The following is a 17,709-nucleotide window of genomic DNA, read 5'->3' on the forward strand; positions in this document are numbered from 1 at the left end:
TGGCCTTCTGAAAGAGATGAAGACCTGGCTTGCCAACTGGCCTGAGCCCCAGTGAGGGTACATTATTCTGGAGGTCCTCAACGGATTTAAGATTAGAACCCACCTCCCCCTTGTATGCATTTTGCTCCCTTCCTTCCCTCTTTATAGATTTTAAACTAATTTAATGTTACTATTTATTGTTGTTGTTGTTTTTAATCATTGTAAGTCATCTAGAGTTACCCCAGGGGAGATGGGCGGCAGATAAATGGAATGAATAAAATAGATAGATAGATAGATAGATAGATAGATAGATAGATAGATAGATAGATAGATAGATAGATACATACATACATACATACATACATATATAATTTGCTTTTAGAATATAATGGAATGGAATGCCACCAACAACGTCTACTCAGCCATTTTGTTTAAAGATATAATTAATAGAGGAGGAGGAGGAAGATGAAGAGGGAGCACTCTAATTATCCTCATTGCACACAATGTTTTTAGGGCAAACATATGAAAAGATATGAAGTGGGGCTGCTTTTCCATCCCTCATGATTCCCATGTAGTTTAGAGCCATAGATAATCAGTAATCTAAGATGTCTCTGATCCTGGATGCCACCATCTGTTTTGAACTCCTAATTATGGCACTTCAGCCCAAAAGTGATGGCTGGAGGAATTAAAATGGTCAAAGTGCAGCACATCTGAAAGACACTTAGATTAGGGAATAATGACCTAAACTGGATATTGGGGGAGGGGGGTGTTTTTAAATTCTAGGAAACAATTCTAGTATAAACTGGAAGTCATTCTTTCCATAAATTGCTTCTTTAGTTAATTATCAAATGCACACACTTGATTATAATGAATACACAAAAGCAAAGACTATGATTAAAACACCATATGATTAACACAAAAGTTGGCATATAGAAAAGCCTGCATGATTTGCTAAATATGGAAATATATATGCAAAGTTCTCCAACGGTGGCATGGAGAGGAAATGCACAAGGGGGAAAATCTGGACTAACCATATACCTAGATCTCAAAGACTAAGATGAGCTGCATGGAGAGAAAACTTTGCCCAAATTTGAAGTGTTTACTTTTAGCTGTAAAATTGCATTGATCTTAGTTAAACCTCTATAAAACAATACTTGAGTGAAGAAATGATGTTACACAGTATGCATGAATAAGTTCAGTCAAATCTATGACCTTTCTTATAAAACCTCAGGTTAACAAGTCCTTGCACATAGAGTTTATTCATTCCATTATTTATGTGGTGTCCCCACCCCGAGCCATTGTGCTCCCTTCTCCAGTTCTATCCTCACAATAGTAACAGTCTTGTACTTCGTAGTTTGAACTGAGTGTGACTACCTCAAAGTTGCCCAGAACTACCATGCTTTTGTGTTGATTTCATCATGCTTTAGACAGTCAGAATGTGGCACTCAATCCTATTTAGTATAGCCTGGTGCATTGGATCTATAGGCTCTAAGTAGTGGGGAATCTGCTTAGCTAAGTGCATAATACGGTAGTCCTCAACTTACAACAGTTCACTTAGCGATTTTCCAAAGTTACAATGGCACTGAAAAAAGTTACTTATGGCCATTTTTTCACATTGCAGCATCTCCATGACTATGTGATCAAAACTTGAATGCTTGGCATCTGGTTCATATTTATGATCGCTGCAGTGTCCCGGGGTCATGTGACCATCTTTTGTGACTGACAAGCAAGGTCAACGAGGAAGCCCGTTTCAATTAACAATCATGTTGCTCATTTAGCAACTGCAGCAATTCACTTAACAAGTGTGGCAAGAAACGGGGCAAAATATACTTAACAAACATCTCTCTTAACAACGTAAATTTTGGGCTCAGTTGTAGTCATAAGTCGAGGACTACTAGTACCTGTGTGAGAAAAGATTATTAAATTTATTAATGCTCCACTTTGCTTGAGTTCTGTGGAGTCTCATGCACCATTTCGTGGTTCATGTTGTACCCAATTGGCAGTGTAGAGAGACTTCTGTTACAATGGCTCTTTTCCATTTCTCTCTCTTGTTCTAACCAACTCCATCCAAGAAAACTGGTAAGTTTATTTTATTTTATTTTATTTTATTTTATTTTATTTTATTTTATTTTTTTATTTTATTTTATTTTATTTTATTTTTTATTTTATTTTATTTTATTATTTTATTATTTTATTTTATTATTATTTTTTAATTTATTTATTTATTTATTTATTTATTTATTTATTTATTTATTTATTTATTTATTTATTTATGGTTGTCAGACATGAATGAGAAAACAAGTATAAGTATGAATATAACATATAAGCATATAAGTATAAGCAGTATAAATTTATACATAAGAAATGAGTACAAATAGATGGGAACAGTAGGACAGGGATGGTAGGCACGCTAGTGCGCTTATGCATGCTCCCTTACAGACCTCTTAGGAATGGGGTGAGGTCCATAGCAGACAGTTTAAGTTTAAAGTTTGGGGGGGTTTGAGGATATAACAATAGAGTTGGGTAGTGCATTCAAGGCATTGACCACTCGGTGGCTGAAGTCATATTTTCTGCAATCGAGTTTGGAACAATTTACTTTGAGTTTGTATCGATTGTTTGCCTGTGTATTATTGCGGTTGAAGCAGAAGTAGTTGTTGACAGGTAGGATGTTGTAGCAGACAATCTTGTGTACTAAGCTTAGGTCAGACCATAGGTGGCATAGTTGGCCTCTTGTTTGCTGCAGAAGCCGGTGTCTTTTATTTTTCACTTTTGTCTTTACAGTTTTTCCAAATTTCGCTTCAATTTATTTACCATGTCGCATGATCTGTCAAAATGGCGGCAGCGTATGATAGTATGTCCTGACACCATATGGGGCCAGAAATGTAAATTCCTAATTGAATTTCCACAAAAAGATGGAAGATTCTGTGTTTCCCTAGGCAGCATTTAGCCTGGTGTTCTGTCCATTGTACATAAAAAGCCTGGTCTATATATTTAGTTTGATGTTAACAGGAGGCAGCGCCACGTTTTATGTGTTGAGCATTGTTTGAAACTATAGCCGTCAGGCATATCTGCCAGTTCCTGGCAACCATCCGTTCGTTCGGGAAAGGAATTGTGTCCATATGTTTAAAAGTGAATCAGCGCCAAGAGTGTCTAGGTGAAATTTGAGAAGTGATGAATAGCAAATTACTTTCAAAGGGGTAAAGTGGGGTGGGGTGGGGGGATGGATGGATAATACAATGGTATAAAATCCCTTTATGAGCTGAGAGACCTCTGTGTGCAAGGGGTGGAACATTTATTCTCTACCCATGGAAAAGAAAGTCATCCCCGCACCCCACAAAAAAAGGAGCAAGGATTGGGTCATTGATGCAATGGTATTACTCAGATAAACAGGCCCCAATCTTGTAGATGAGTTTAAAGGCTGTATTTTTAAAACATATATTAACTTTATCTGAAAAGGAGGGGAAAAAAATCCAAGAAAAGCTGTGTGGCAGATTTCATCTCTTGTGATCATGGGAACTTTGGGTTATCTGGACGAGTGAAGCAGTATATAAGTCTTAAGTGCTATTGCTACTGCTTTAATGCAGACCAGCTTTCCACTAGGTGATAGATCAGGGGTGTCAAACTGGCGTCACATGCGGACCATGCCCACCCCAGGTCCGCGAAGGGAAAAACGTTGTGAAACGTCATGAAGCAGCAATGTGACACCACAGTTTGACACCCGTGTGTTAGATGGACTTTTTCTTGCGGAATCACTGTCTATATTGCATAGTGCTGAAAGATTGCAAGAGGAAGGACTTGTCATTCGAAACATAATTCTATGTGTTGAAAAATGTCCATCCCTTTTTGGAAATGCATTGCTTCATGCAAGGAACTGGATTTATGGAGACAGTACAAGTCAAACTTGCAGTTGAAGTGACCATACGACTGGTATCTGGAACCTGTGGAGCAATTAACCCTTGTCAGATGGCCATTCCCCAGAAACACAAGTATGTTTACTATTCTAGGGTGCTAAAAATAGCAATAGCACTAAGAGTTATACTACATAGTGCTTTTACAGTCCTCTCTAAGCAGTTTCAGAGTCAGCATATGGCCCCCAACAATCTGGGTCCTCATTTTACCCACCTCTGAAGGATGGAAGGCTGAGTCAACCTTGAGCTGGTCAGGATTGAACTCCTGGCAGTCAACAGAATTTGCCTGCAATACTGCAATTTCACCATTGTGCTACCACAGCTCATAAATAAGTTATCATTATTGTTATTTAAAACCATACAAAAGAAAAAGAAATAACACTTCTCAAATTGCATTAAAACTCATTTCTTATGGATAATCCACTATTTGTGTTTTTTGATATAGATCTATGACTGGAAGAGGGGGTGGCAAGTTCAAAGAGATGGCTAGTGGGGTGGATTTAGCCATTTGTCAAAACCTTTCCATCTCCTTTAGTGTTCTTATTATCTGTCAAACCCAGGCAGTTGGGAAAAATACACTGCCTGCTGTTGCATCTAGCAATCTTCATGCTATTTTAGCAACTGGAGAGGTCCTGCCTGCCTGCTTTTTGTAAAGCAAACTGCCTCTGGCTGTCCTGGTCTACTCCTTTCTCTAGCATCCATAGTGCTGCTACTCCTCCCCTGATGTCATGTCGGACTAGTAGCGTAAACCAAAGTGACCATAGAAGAAAATTAGCAATCGGGGTGGGGGGTGGCAGGATGCCAACAGGAGATGATAAATTTCACCCCCTGTGGGCATTCTTGTCAAAGCTTCACAAATCATACAATACAGTCAGGCTTTACTGTAAATTGCCTATTGTATGTTTTTTTTTTAAAGAAAATAGAGTCAGGAGAAGGTAGAAAACACTGCTTCTATATCAGATCAGGAAAAAAAATAAAGTTGGATGATCTCTGCTCTTAGCTGGAGAGGAGAGAGATTCTGCAGAAATACTGGAGAGGAGAAGTATTCCTTGAGACATATCTTTAAGAAACAATTAATGAGATATTTTCAGGCTGCAGTTAAGATAGGTCCTGTTAGAGTTTGTGTGATATTTTTACCCATGGAGTTTTGTGCTTGTATGTCCAGGAACTGTGATGGAACCATATTTCAGCTTATTGCAGTTCCTCTAGATCAGGGGTGTCAAACTCACATTAGGGTGACGTCATGTGATGTATCGGGACTTTTTCCCCCTTTACTAAACGGCGTGGGCGTGGCCAGCGTGTGACGCATCTGGCCCATGGGCTGGGAGTTTGACAGCCCTGCCCTAAATAAAATAATTAAGTTTGTTGAAGTATATATAAACATAATCATTCCATATAACCACCATTTACTTGGACATTCTTCTAATGTAGAAATGTTAAAGAGTTGGTAGCAAGTGTTATTTTTTTTATTCCAGTTTTCCATTCTCACAGCCTACATTATCTACTGTCTAACTGCAAGATGTATTAATTCAGTTCTCTGATTCAGTCAACTAAAGTTGGACTAAGTTTGATGTTGTGCATTCATGAGGGCCTGCCTTGCAATTTATAAGTCATTGTACCTATGGAGAATGCTTCATAAGGTTTCCTTTTATTTTGTAATAGAAATGAACATCTTTCTGGGTCTTCAAAAGCTTTCCACCTTCCACTCTCCATCTCCTCTCTGTTTAGAAGTAGCTTGTGGAAAAATGTAGCTTTATAAGCAGTTTCTTATTTAAAATAGGTAAAAGAAGGCAAAGTATAAATGGTTGAATGGAAGAATGTTATATAGTCTAGAATTAATGTTATATTAGTCTTCCTTACCCTGGTTTCTTTCTCTCAAGCCTGAAGCGGTAAAGTCATCATAGCCTCATCATGTTGCAGAAGTCTGCTGCAAATGTTGATCTGGGCATTGCACTTTCAGCATATGTAACAAGGTGTTATGTACATAGATACTCATTAGTTGTTGTTTTTTAAAGCTAGGGTCTGTGCAGAATTTTAAGAACTGGAAGATTCTAATCTCTTTCAAATTAGTTTCTTACCATTTCTGCCTACAGAAAGCTATTCTGAGTATGCATAATAAAATAATTAAAGTAAATCACTGGTTTACGTTCATATAAGAGGAAAATAATCTTGGCTATATGTCCCTATCTTTTTAAGTAAATTTGCCTAAACTTTAAGGGTGAAATATGCTGTCATTGTATATCTTAAAAAACATTTTGTGGGTTTCTAGAGACCAGGTCTACATTTATGATAATGACAGAGTTCTTCTTCCCAAAAGCGAAGAAGAAAACATCTTCTATTGTTGAGTGTCTTTTTGGCTTCCTACCAATTCTGTCCTGTGCCTTCATTTGTCAAGTCAAAGTATGAAATATTTTACCCTGCTTTATATATGTATGAACTGGTCAAGAGGTGTATCAGAGATTAATGCTGCAGCCTTTTTTTTACATTTTATTGGAAATTAAAAATGTCTGTAAACTTAGAAACACCTTAATTGAACATATTTTTGAAATATAGCAGTGATACATTTGGTACTTGTGTTCTTTGACAGAGGATCAGATAAATTGGTAAAGAAAGCAGCACCAGCATGTCTGTGGTCAGCTAAAAATATGACAACTGCATTCTGCTTTCTGTAAGACCTTAAAGAGCCTTGATGCTTTTTATATGTTGTCTGCTGCCTTAAAATAATGTAAATTGTAAGGAAAGCAGCACCTGTGGATTAGAAGAAATAGCCCTAACATTCCACATTGCAGTGGAGACATGAGCATGCATTACTCTGATTGCTTGTGCAAATGGCAAGCAAGATTAACTGGCCATTTACTTTGATTGCCTGAATGGTTTATGGGTACATCAATAAGAATATATTGGTTGTAAATTTTAATTTACTTCTGCTGGCTGTGACTCTCCGATAAGCCAACTTAGATGCTTTTGGACTTTTAAATATAAACTAAATTGTTTTAACCAACTCACTGGAAAACTAACTTGCTATTAAACAATTTATCAGAGAAATATTTAAATTTATAACAGTGATTTTATAGAATTTGAAATCAGTTCTTGCCAATTATATAAAGCAGGGTTTCCCTCCTTTCCGTGGCAATTAAATTTGTTCCATAAAGGAAAAGAGGAGAAATATCTTAAAGTGTCTCCTGGAAGGAATCCTTTAAAATCACTTTTGACAAGATGGCCAGTTAGATCTGAATGTCTACATTTGTTTTCACAAGAAATAAATCTAGTGCCTTATAGATAATGCTGGCATTTCAGGATGTTCCTTTGGCCTTTAAAGCCTTATATGTTACATGGCCAGATTATCAGAGGGACTGCCTCTCTGTTACATCTATCCGTCCCATTAGGTTTAGCAGGACAGGCAAGTTGTGGGTTCTGCCTGCTAAGGCGTGGCATCTGTTGGGACCTAGGAGATGAGCTTTTTCTGCCATAGCATCTACTCTGGAATATCATCATCCTGGAGGTGCGATTGGCCCCAATCTTAGTGATCTTCCAGAAATCTCTTAAAGTGAATGAATGAGTGTGTGTGTGTGTGTTTAATAGACCTAGGGATCTTCTGGCAACAGGGACCCTGCATATTGGTTTTATTACAGGTAGTCCTCAACATATAGCCATAATGGAGCCTGCCTAAGTTGTAACAATTATAAAAGGGCTCGGTCACATGACAAATTTGATAATCTTTTTTGTAGCAGTTGTAACATCAAACGGCTGCTAAGCAATCAATTGTAAATTGAGGACTACCTGTATGTGTAAGATCATGTATTCTCTCATGATCTTATTTCTATTTATGCCTAATTGTTTTGATTTTTTTCGAAAAAAATAATGCTTTATTTGCTGGTTTTACTGTGCATCCCTAGAGTCACATGAACAGCCCCCCCCCACACAAAAAAAATTGAAAATAAACCAACAAAAAACAAAGAGGTTTGAGGCAGTGGTGAAATTCAATTTTTTTTTATTACTGGTTCTGTGGGCGTGGCAGGGGAAGGATATTGCAAAATTCCCATTCCCTCACCACTCCTGGGGCCGGTCAGAGGTGATATTTATTTGCTGGTTCTCTGAACTACTCAAAATTTCTACTACCAGTTCTCCAGAACCTGTCAGAACCTGCTTTCACCCCTGGGTTGGGGATGCCATAAGGATTGATAAATGTCAAAAATATGTCTTATGTTCTGCTAGGTCGTGTCTTTGAAAATAGATTCCTCTGTTAAATCAAGATTTTTATTCTGCATAGTGACAACCTACCATATAAACTTGATATGCACATAAAGGCGAAAAGCATAAACAAATTGAAAAGCAAAAGGAAATTAAAAAGTTATAGTCAAAAACAAACACTAAGTATTACAGTGTCAGCTTTTGTTTTCAAACATGCTGTTCTAAACAGTTCTTCAAATTATTTTATATAGCATATTTTGTTTTGCTTGAAAAAGAAACAATGCTTTTGGATTGTCAAAGCATAGCTCCTTTTGCTATGCATTCTTTTGTATTTCAAAGTTTCATCTCCAAATAGACAGCCAGTAAAATGATATGGCAGCATCAAATATTTCGGTAAATGAATGAAATCAGTTTTCTGTTTTCCCATTTTTTGCAAATATAAATGAAGTAGATGACAATTAAAGTAATCTAAAATAAAAATCCATCATGCTTTTTGCAGCCTTGCAGTCAGTTTATGGGAGTTTTCTCTTTGGCTTTAGGAGGAACAATGTGAAATTGCAATTTCTACAATTGTGTCCTTAAAAACATGGAATATCATTTCCTTCTACTATCTTGTTTGAATAGACACTTACTATCAGCCTGATAGATGGTTTTTAATGATAGATAGATAGATAGATGATAGATAGATAGATAGATAGATAGATAGATAGATAGATAGATAGATAGATGATGGATGGATGATGGATGATAGATAGATAGATAGATAGATAGATAGATAGATAGATAATTATTAGCTTTTTAATAACAATCTCCTTGAAATATGAAAAAAAGTTGTGAGAAAGAATTTTGTTTTCAGATTGAGTACTAAGCTGCTATAATTTGCAAATGACTGTTTACTTAATTACTTTTAGATATGGTTTAATGTGGTTTTTATATATAAAGAAGCATTGCTATTTTATAGGTTGACATTTTAAAGAATATTTTTTTATTGTATACTCCTGAAATCTTCCTAGTGGGATGTAAAAAATATTGTAAATAAATAAATGAACTGTGTATCCTAATGGGGCATACATCTCTTCTAATTGTATTCTATTAGTATCTGTTGGCTGGGTTTAAATAATATTTTCCTGCTCCGTTGGCCTCCTGTGGCTCTTAGAATTACAGATGACTGGCTAGGAAGTCCAAACCATATGGAACTCCAATATACTATATTGGGGAAAACTGGTGTAAGAAAACTGTAAGGTTCTCTCAGAGAACTGTGTACAATACATTTATGATGGTTCCATTTGCGATTTCATTATACTGACAAATTGATACAAACAGCATTTTGCTTTTCACTGATTAGTTCCATATTATTTTGGGGTATGCATCTAAAAGTTTGGTGTACTCTGTGTCCTGCTGCTATTGTGCATATCTGAAAGAACTAATAGTTTTCCCAGAGGGCTATTTTGGAAATAACTTGTAATGGAGAGAAAAATATTCCACTTTCATCCTCAAATCCACTTATATTTCCCAGAAGACCCAAGTTTCTAAAAGTTTCAGTTATCATAGACATGAATAAAATAACTCTGTCTTTGAACATTTATATGTGAATGCCCTTCTGCCTTTTCCCAGTCTGGTGCCTTCCCAATGTGTTTGAGTTTCAAGATTGAAAAAGGCCCTTTTATATGATTGCTGTGAAAAGTATATTCATATACAATTGACTAGGAATTGTTATCACCTTAAAGTTTGCAGAAGAGTGAGTTTCTAATAAACAACTAATGACTTTGTTCTTTCTTTATGTTATTTATCACAGGCAAAATTCTCTTCCGCCGAAGCCACATCCGTGATGTTGCTATTAAACGTCTTATACCCATTGATGAATATTGTAAGGTATGGATATCTTTTATTAGTTTGATCAGGGCACCACTTTTAACATAAGGCTCCTTATTATGCACAATCATCATTATTGGTTCATATTTATACATTTTCATGTGATCTGGAATGTCACTGCTGTTCATTCAGCTGTTGTGTACATCTGATCAGAAGGTATTACCAATAGTAGAAGGTTACTTTATAAAGACTTGGAATTGAGGGGAGGGGGAGAGACACCTGTTTTTACCCCCAAAATCCAACTACTACTTGTATGGTCATCTATGAGAGAGATGGGCAGTTGAGAAGTTTTATAAGTGCGTGCATGCGTGTGTGTCCCAGAATTCCAAACTGTCCAGATAATCAAAATTGTAGACCATTTCAGTTAGTATAGAGGTAAATCAAAGAGTTGTATTTGTTTGTTTCAGGAATACTACAGTTTTATAGAATGTCTATGCAAATGTTAAATAATAGTGTATTTTCTCTCATTGGATCTTTTGGGCCTTTGTAATGCATAATGGAAATGCTGATTTATTATTAATATATCATTAGATTCATTTGGTATTTGAAATTCACTATTAAAGGCTGAATTATGGTAAATACATTGTCCTTAGAACCGTATCAGTAAGTAGATGACATAATGACTCTGTTAATGCCAAGCCAATAAAATTCTAATTTGCCTCATTTATTACTCAATCACTTATCATCAAACTTATTCCTCGATAGATCTTAGCTGAAAGATGAAGCAACTTCCCTTCTCAGCTAGAGAGAAGTTACTTCCATTTGATTGCTCTATTTTCCCACTGCTGAAAGTAATTCACATTATATCCTTCAAATAATTGCATTTATAATAGAGGTACTACTTATTTACAGGGGTCCCAAATCTATTTGGCTCATAGACACATTTGGAATTTTGATTAAGTCTACCTTAAAATTATTGTCTGGAATGCACATGGATGTGTGTGAATGAATGTCTGTCTTGCTTATTATAATCTCTGTTTCACAGGAAGACAAATTATAGAGGTATAAAGGTACATAATTTGCCTGAGATTATGAAAATGTATATGTATTTTTCAGTCTAAAAAGGGTTGGTACTTAATGCAAGGTAAATCTGGTCCTTATTTCAGGTAAAGAATTTCCACTGTATACAATTCTAAAGGGGAACGAAGCAAGAAAGGAAGGTTGATAGTTTGTGTGCCATCAAGTTGGTGTTAGCTTTTAGTGACCTCATAGATTCTTTAAATAATATAGAGATTCTTTGCATAGTATAGAGGTAAATCAAAGAGTTGTATTTGTTTGTTTCAGGAATACTGACTTGCCCCTAATCTGGTCCTTCAGGTTTTCCAGTGGTGGAAAACAAATGTAGTTGGCACGTATTTTGAACTTTGATAAAAAGAGCAGATTTTAGTATAATTAGGGTAATGATTAATCATTTATTTATTCATAAAATTTATAGCTGCCCATCTTATTTCAAGGCAACTCTTGCATGGCCAAAAAAAAAAAAAACCAGTAAGAAAAGGAGCACAGATAGGTGGCATTTCCTAAAGAAGGAGAGACAAAATGCACAGTTGCAAACAATTTCAGTGATGAAAAAAAATAATGGAGGACAACAGAAGAAGCCACAATAGCCATGCAAAGCAAAAATCTGAACAGAAAAAGGACACATTTAGAAAAGGGAAAGAGGGCTGGATCAAGAAGGAACAATACAGGGAACTGATCTAGAACTGTAAAGTGAAAGTTGGGAAAATGAAATATCCAAATGAGTCAGGTGAAATATTTAAGACTTAAAGGGCTGTTTCAAATGTCTTCAAAACTAATGGAAAATGATCTGTATATAAAGAAAAACCAGAGCTAGACAATTATCCCAAAACTGTTCTACCATAAACTTATGAACAATAGGATGAAGGGGGGCAAGAGAAAAGCTTGAGCATGGTAGAAACCTGTTCAGGGATATTTCTTTGGAAAAATAAATCTGTAGGATCAGATGAATTGTAGCTTTGCATTCTGAAGAAAGTAGCTGGTGGTATAGCCAAACTCTTATGCATTTAGCTTTGAGAAATCCTGGAGGACTGATGAAGTGCCAGATGACTGGAAGAAAGCAAGTAGATGTTCCTTTTTTCAAAAAAGAGAACAAAGGGAGATTCAGCAAAGTATAGATCTGTCAAATCTGACATCAATACCTGGAAGAATTGTAGAGCAGACCATAAAGAGATCGGAGTGTAAGTGTCTTCACAACAATGCAGTATTTACCTGTGGTCAGAAGTAATCTTTCCAGATTAACTTTATCTCATGTATTGATTGGGTGCCTTTGATAGATTGTGCTAATGCTATTCACCTAATGTATGTTGACTTCAGCAATGCCTTGATGAAGTACGATGTCTAATGGGATGTTAATTCACAATCTGATTTTGTATGCTCTAGGGATAGAGATAACTTTCAAGTGAAATTATTGCTGGCTTGAAAATCATAGTTGACTTGCTCCTTATCACATTGGAGAATGGTATCTCTCTCCTCAAGGTGCAGTCCTAGGTTTTCAACTGTTTTAATATTTTTATTAATGATCTGGATGAGAATACGGAAGGAATGCTTACGGTTTTGCAAGTGGCACAAAATTGAATGGGTTTGCAAATTCTTCTAGGATCTTGATGGGCTAGAGAAATGGCCTGAACTTTAAAAAAAAATGAAATTTAATGAAGACAAGTACAAAAGTCTTGAAAAACAAAAACAAAGACATGGCTATTGGATGGGAGATATGTGAATTGGATTACTTTCAATCAACCAATCAATCAGAATAGAGCTGGAAGGCACCTTGAAAGTCTTCTAGTCCAACCCCCTGCTCAAGCAGGAGACCTTATACTATTTCAGACATGTGACTGTCCACCTTCTTCTTAAAAATTTCCAGTGATGAAGCACCCACAATTTCTGAAGTTTCTCCTTAATTCCAGATTGCTTCTCTCCTTGATTAGTTTCCAACCATTGTTTCCTGTCCTGCCTTCTGGTGCTTTGGAACATAAGTTGACCCATTCCTCTTTGTTGCCACCTCTCAAATACTGGAATACCGCTATCATGTCCCCACTAGTCCTTCTTTTCTCAAGACTAGTCAAAACCAATTCCTGCAACCATTCTTCATATGTTTTAGTCCCCAGGCCTTTAAACATCTTAATTGCTCTTCTTTGCATCTTTTCCAAAGTCTCAACATCTTTCCTGTAATGTGGTGACCAAAACTAGATGCAGTATTCCATGTGTGGTCTTACTAAGCCTTATATAAAGCCTTACTAAGGCTTTATATTATTTTACATGGTTTTGTTTTATGCCGCTATTTATATAACCAAGGATTGTATTAGCTTTTTTGGCTGCTGCCACACACTGCTGGCTCATATTTAAGTGATGGTCTACTATGACTCTAAAGTCCCTCTCACAGTTATTGTTTTTGAGCCAGGTTTTCCCTAATCTGTACTTGTATCTTTAATTTTTTCTGCTTAAGTGTAAAACCTTGCTTTTCTCCACATTCAATTTAATTTTGTTGGATAGGACCCATTGTTCAAGTCTGTCAAGATCTGTTTGGATCCTGAGCTTGTCTTCTGGGGTGTTTTGGCTATTCCTGCCAGCTTAGTGTTATCTGCAAATTTGATGAGTTCCCCTTCTATTGTGTCATCTAAGTCAGTTATGGATATTAAAGAGTACTGGGCCTAAGATGGAATATTGTGGTACCCCATTGGTTACTTCTCTCCATCTAGATGTAGTACCATTAAAGATGACTCATTGAGTATGGTTTGTCAGCCAGTTACAAATTCATCTGGTGGTGATGCTATCTATCCCACATTTTTCTAGCTTACCAAGAAGTAAGTTATGGTCTACTTTGTTGCATGCCTTGCTGATGTCTAAGTATACTATGTCCACAGCATTTCACTGGTCTACTAATTTAGTCACTTTGTCAAAAAATGAAAAGATAAGTTTGGCATGATCTGTTTTTAACAAATCCATGCTGGCTTTTAATTATAACTTTGTTTCTAGATGTTCACAGATCTGTTTTTTGATTATCCTTTCCAGTATCTTCCCAGGTATTGATGTTAGGCTGATTGGTCTGTAGTTTCCTGGGTGTGTTTCTGTAGTTTCTTGGATCTGTTTTTGAAAATGAACTCAAAGAAATAGTTGATTGCACACTGAACACAATTCCACAATATGATATGGCTGCAGAAAATTCAGATCAGTTTCAGTTTTCATCAACAATAATATCATTTACAAAACACATGAAGAAATCATCCTGGCTTTTTAAAATCATTTATATGTTTGTAGTATGTTTGCTACATAATTTGCTTTTAAATGTAAATTGCATTTTATTTAATATGTTTCTAAAATATTTGCTTCTTTGGGGAAAATGCACGGAGGGGAGACAAGGATATGCAAAATTGAACCAGCTTCTAAACAACAATTCCAGGTCTTAACATTAAATATACCAAATACACTTAGTGTAGTTGTAATTGTTATATACTATATAATATATAGGCTACTCTAGTATTCTTTTTTTAGTTGGTGAGTCTCATAAACTCTGCACTGCCTTCCAACTAATGGTACATACTGTATGCATTTGGTGACTAGGGAAAGTAGGTTGAAAAATGCTATGAAACCTGTATGTAAGCAATTCCAGTTTCTCCCAGTATAAGTACTACTTCAGCAGTAGTAGTATCCTTGGTTTAGTGCTTTCTCTCATGAGAGAGAGGAGGAAAATCTTTCCATATAAGTAAAAAACAAAATAAAACATGGAAATTGCTGTGGTTGTGAATATTTACCAATGTTGCTGAATGCTGCAAGACTTAAGATTAACCACGTCCTTTTGACAAGCTGTATAAGCAACTATCACTTCTCTTATTTTACTTTCTTGAGAGAGAGAGAAAAAAGGGGGGAGTATTGTTTCCAAGGATAATCTTGTAATATTTTCATGAAAATAAAGAAATTCTTTCAATAATGTAGTATCATAGCCCCCAAACCCAAGAATAAATAGCCTTTGCATAGGAATAGGAGATTTAATAGAAATAGAATAGAAAAGTTAGGCACCCTTTAAGTTTTAAAAGAAAAAAGTTAAGCATCCTCAGAATGAATGTTATGGAATGCTTTTGACCATTGGATGGAAACATACATGAAAAGCAGGTTTACCCTCATGTTGGTAGTGGCTGACCCGATATGCTAAGCAGAATATAGAATAACAAAGTTTGAAGAAAACTGGAGGTCTTCTAGTCCAATCCTCTGCTCAAGTATACCATTCCAAACAAATGGCTATTCAATCTCTTCCTAAAAACTTTCAGTGATGGAGGACCCACCACTTCTAGAGGGGAAACCATTCCACTGATTAATTGCTGTCACTGTCAGGAAATTTCTCCTTAGTTCAAAGTTTCATCTCTCCTTGATAAGTTACTTCTTTTTATTGAGAGAGAAAGAAAAAAAAATAAACAATCAAATTCCAGGTTTAAAATGCCTAATAGCCCAATGATGTCTAAATAAATTAGGTTTTATGCAGTGCTGGATCTGTTTTATTTTACAGTGAAAGAGATTTGTTGGTTTGTTACAAATGTTTACATGAATTTTAGTCAATTTATAATTCTTGTAGTTATGTAAATTTTTAAAATTAACAATTTTAAAGAGCCATTAAAAACCATTTTATGAGCCACGGTGGCGCGGTGGTTAGAGTGCAGTACTGTAGGCTACTTCTGCTGACTGCCGGTTGCCTACAATTTGGCAGTTCAAATCTCACCAGGTCAAGGTTTGTCTCAGCCTTCCATCTTTCCAAGGTGGGTAAAATGAGGATCCAGATGTTTGGGGGCAATATACTGACTCTGTAAACCGCTTAGAGAGGGCTGTAAAACACTGTGAAGTGGTATACAAGTCTAAGTGCTATTGGTATTGGTATTTCCTTTCAAGTAGATTAATCTTCCCTTTTTGTTTCTTAAAGATATTCTTAACTGGTATTGCTCTATGTAAAAAAATAACAGTATATGCCTGAATGTATTATTCATATTGGGAAAGTTAAAAGTGAATTTAAAGGAATAGATTTAGTTTTCTCAACTTATACTCTCTAGAACTGTTGTGAGTCTGTTTCTAGACTTCACTGAGTAAGAATTCTCAAAATTAGTTCCCAAACATATCTGAAAAGCATGAGATTATGGATAGCTAATACAGATCCCTTAGTAGTTAGTAGTTGACCTCCTCCAATAGTGTCTTTATGAATATATATATATACATACATACACATACACACACATACACACACACACACACACACACACATCTATACATACATTGTAGCTTGAAAAGTCTTGGATCTTTGGCAGGATAACAGGTGTAGAAGGATAACATACGTATCTTGTGTTAGACAAATGCCTGCATTTACAGTTAAGCAGAAACTTGTAGAGAATCATGAAGGACTAGAGGAAAAAAGAAAAAAAAACATTACATAAGTAAAGAGGGCTGAAACATTCCTTAACTGCTGGGAAGGAAGATAGTTTTCAGAGGAGACTCAGGCAGGGTCCTCTTTGATTCACTGGGATGTATGAGGGAGGGGATGTAAAGCATATTCAGGCTTGCAAGAACTATAAGAACTTGTTACTATAACCTATCTCAGTTAACTACAGTTCTAATTAACTCTAGTCCTGTGGAGTCTGTTTCCTGATTTGGTTGAGCTCCCTGAGCAGTAGCCAAGTAACCATGTTTCCAACTTCTTAGAGGGGCTACTTCATTTTTTCCTGTTTGATTCACGTAGAGCAGGGGTGTCAAACTCAGGTTGTCATATTGCCGTCACGTGACGTATCACAACTTTTTCCCACTTCGCTAAACCGGGGTGGGCGTGGACAGCACATGATGCATCCAGCCTGTGGGCCATGAGTTTGACACCCCTGATGTAGAGCATCTGTCCTTTTTTAAAAACCTTTTCCTTCAATGTAATTTTTAGAGTACTGGTTGGGGAGAAAAATAAATGTTTGCATTTATTCATGAAAAAAATAGGTGATGATATGAGCTAATTGACTCAGATCTATGACTATAACATGCTATTTTGAAAGCTAGATTTAATTTTTATGGAAGAAAATAAGAGTCTGAGAAGAATTGAGCAGAATTTTTATTTTTTGCATTGGAGTTCTGGAGTGTTCCAGCTAGTAATTAAGCCATTTGAAGTAGATCCATGAAAGTTAAAGAAAATCTGGATTATGTGAAAAAATTAAGACAGCATAGTCAATTAAAACTAAAATTAAACTTTGTGTTCCTTTTTACAATTAGATTCTCTGTTTCTCTTCTGTAACATTTCCAGAAAATATTCATGGCATTTTCAAAGCCTGAGTAGCTGTAAAGTCTGTCTCTGCTTTCAGGAAGTGATTATTCACACTGCAAACAGTGGGTTTATATTATGCTGTGGTTTGTTGATGAAGTCGTAATAGAATTTACACATTAAACAATAGTCCATGCTTTACATAGCACGTGGATAGGTTTTCAACAATGTCAAAAAAAGCAAGACACAAAATTGCACCCTTTGCCTGTAAACAAACCACTTTCTCTCATGTCCTAATCACTCATCTACACAATTCTGTTGACAATTAAAGTGGTCTGTAAAAGAGATTAATAAGATGGTAGAAAAGAGTTTAATTTCTACCAAGAAGATGTATATAAACACATTTGAGTACTCCTGAACATAATGGAAAAGTTAATGTTACCAACTGCAGATCTTCTTTAAAATCTCTTTAAAATTGTAATTTTGTAAAAATGTCATGGGCATCTATCCAAAACATGAGAAGCA

At 36.0% G+C, this 17,709-nt stretch overlaps 1 protein-coding gene across 13 annotated transcripts in view; it reads left to right on the top strand.

Moving 5' to 3' along the window:
- Positions 1–17,709, top strand: part of SH3PXD2B (SH3 and PX domains 2B) — a 134,737-nt gene that overhangs the window by 69,672 nt on the left and 47,356 nt on the right. For all 13 annotated transcript variants that reach the window (XM_081944515.1, XM_081944521.1, XM_081944518.1 and 10 more), the window contains one exon: positions 9,874–9,950. In XM_081944515.1, coding sequence (XP_081800641.1) covers positions 9,874–9,950 — 77 coding nt within the window. The remainder of the gene's footprint in view (positions 1–9,873; positions 9,951–17,709) is intronic.

Source organism: Natrix helvetica (assembly GCF_964273705.1).
Source record: "Natrix helvetica genome assembly, chromosome: 1".
NCBI lineage: Eukaryota > Metazoa > Chordata > Lepidosauria > Squamata > Natricidae > Natrix > Natrix helvetica.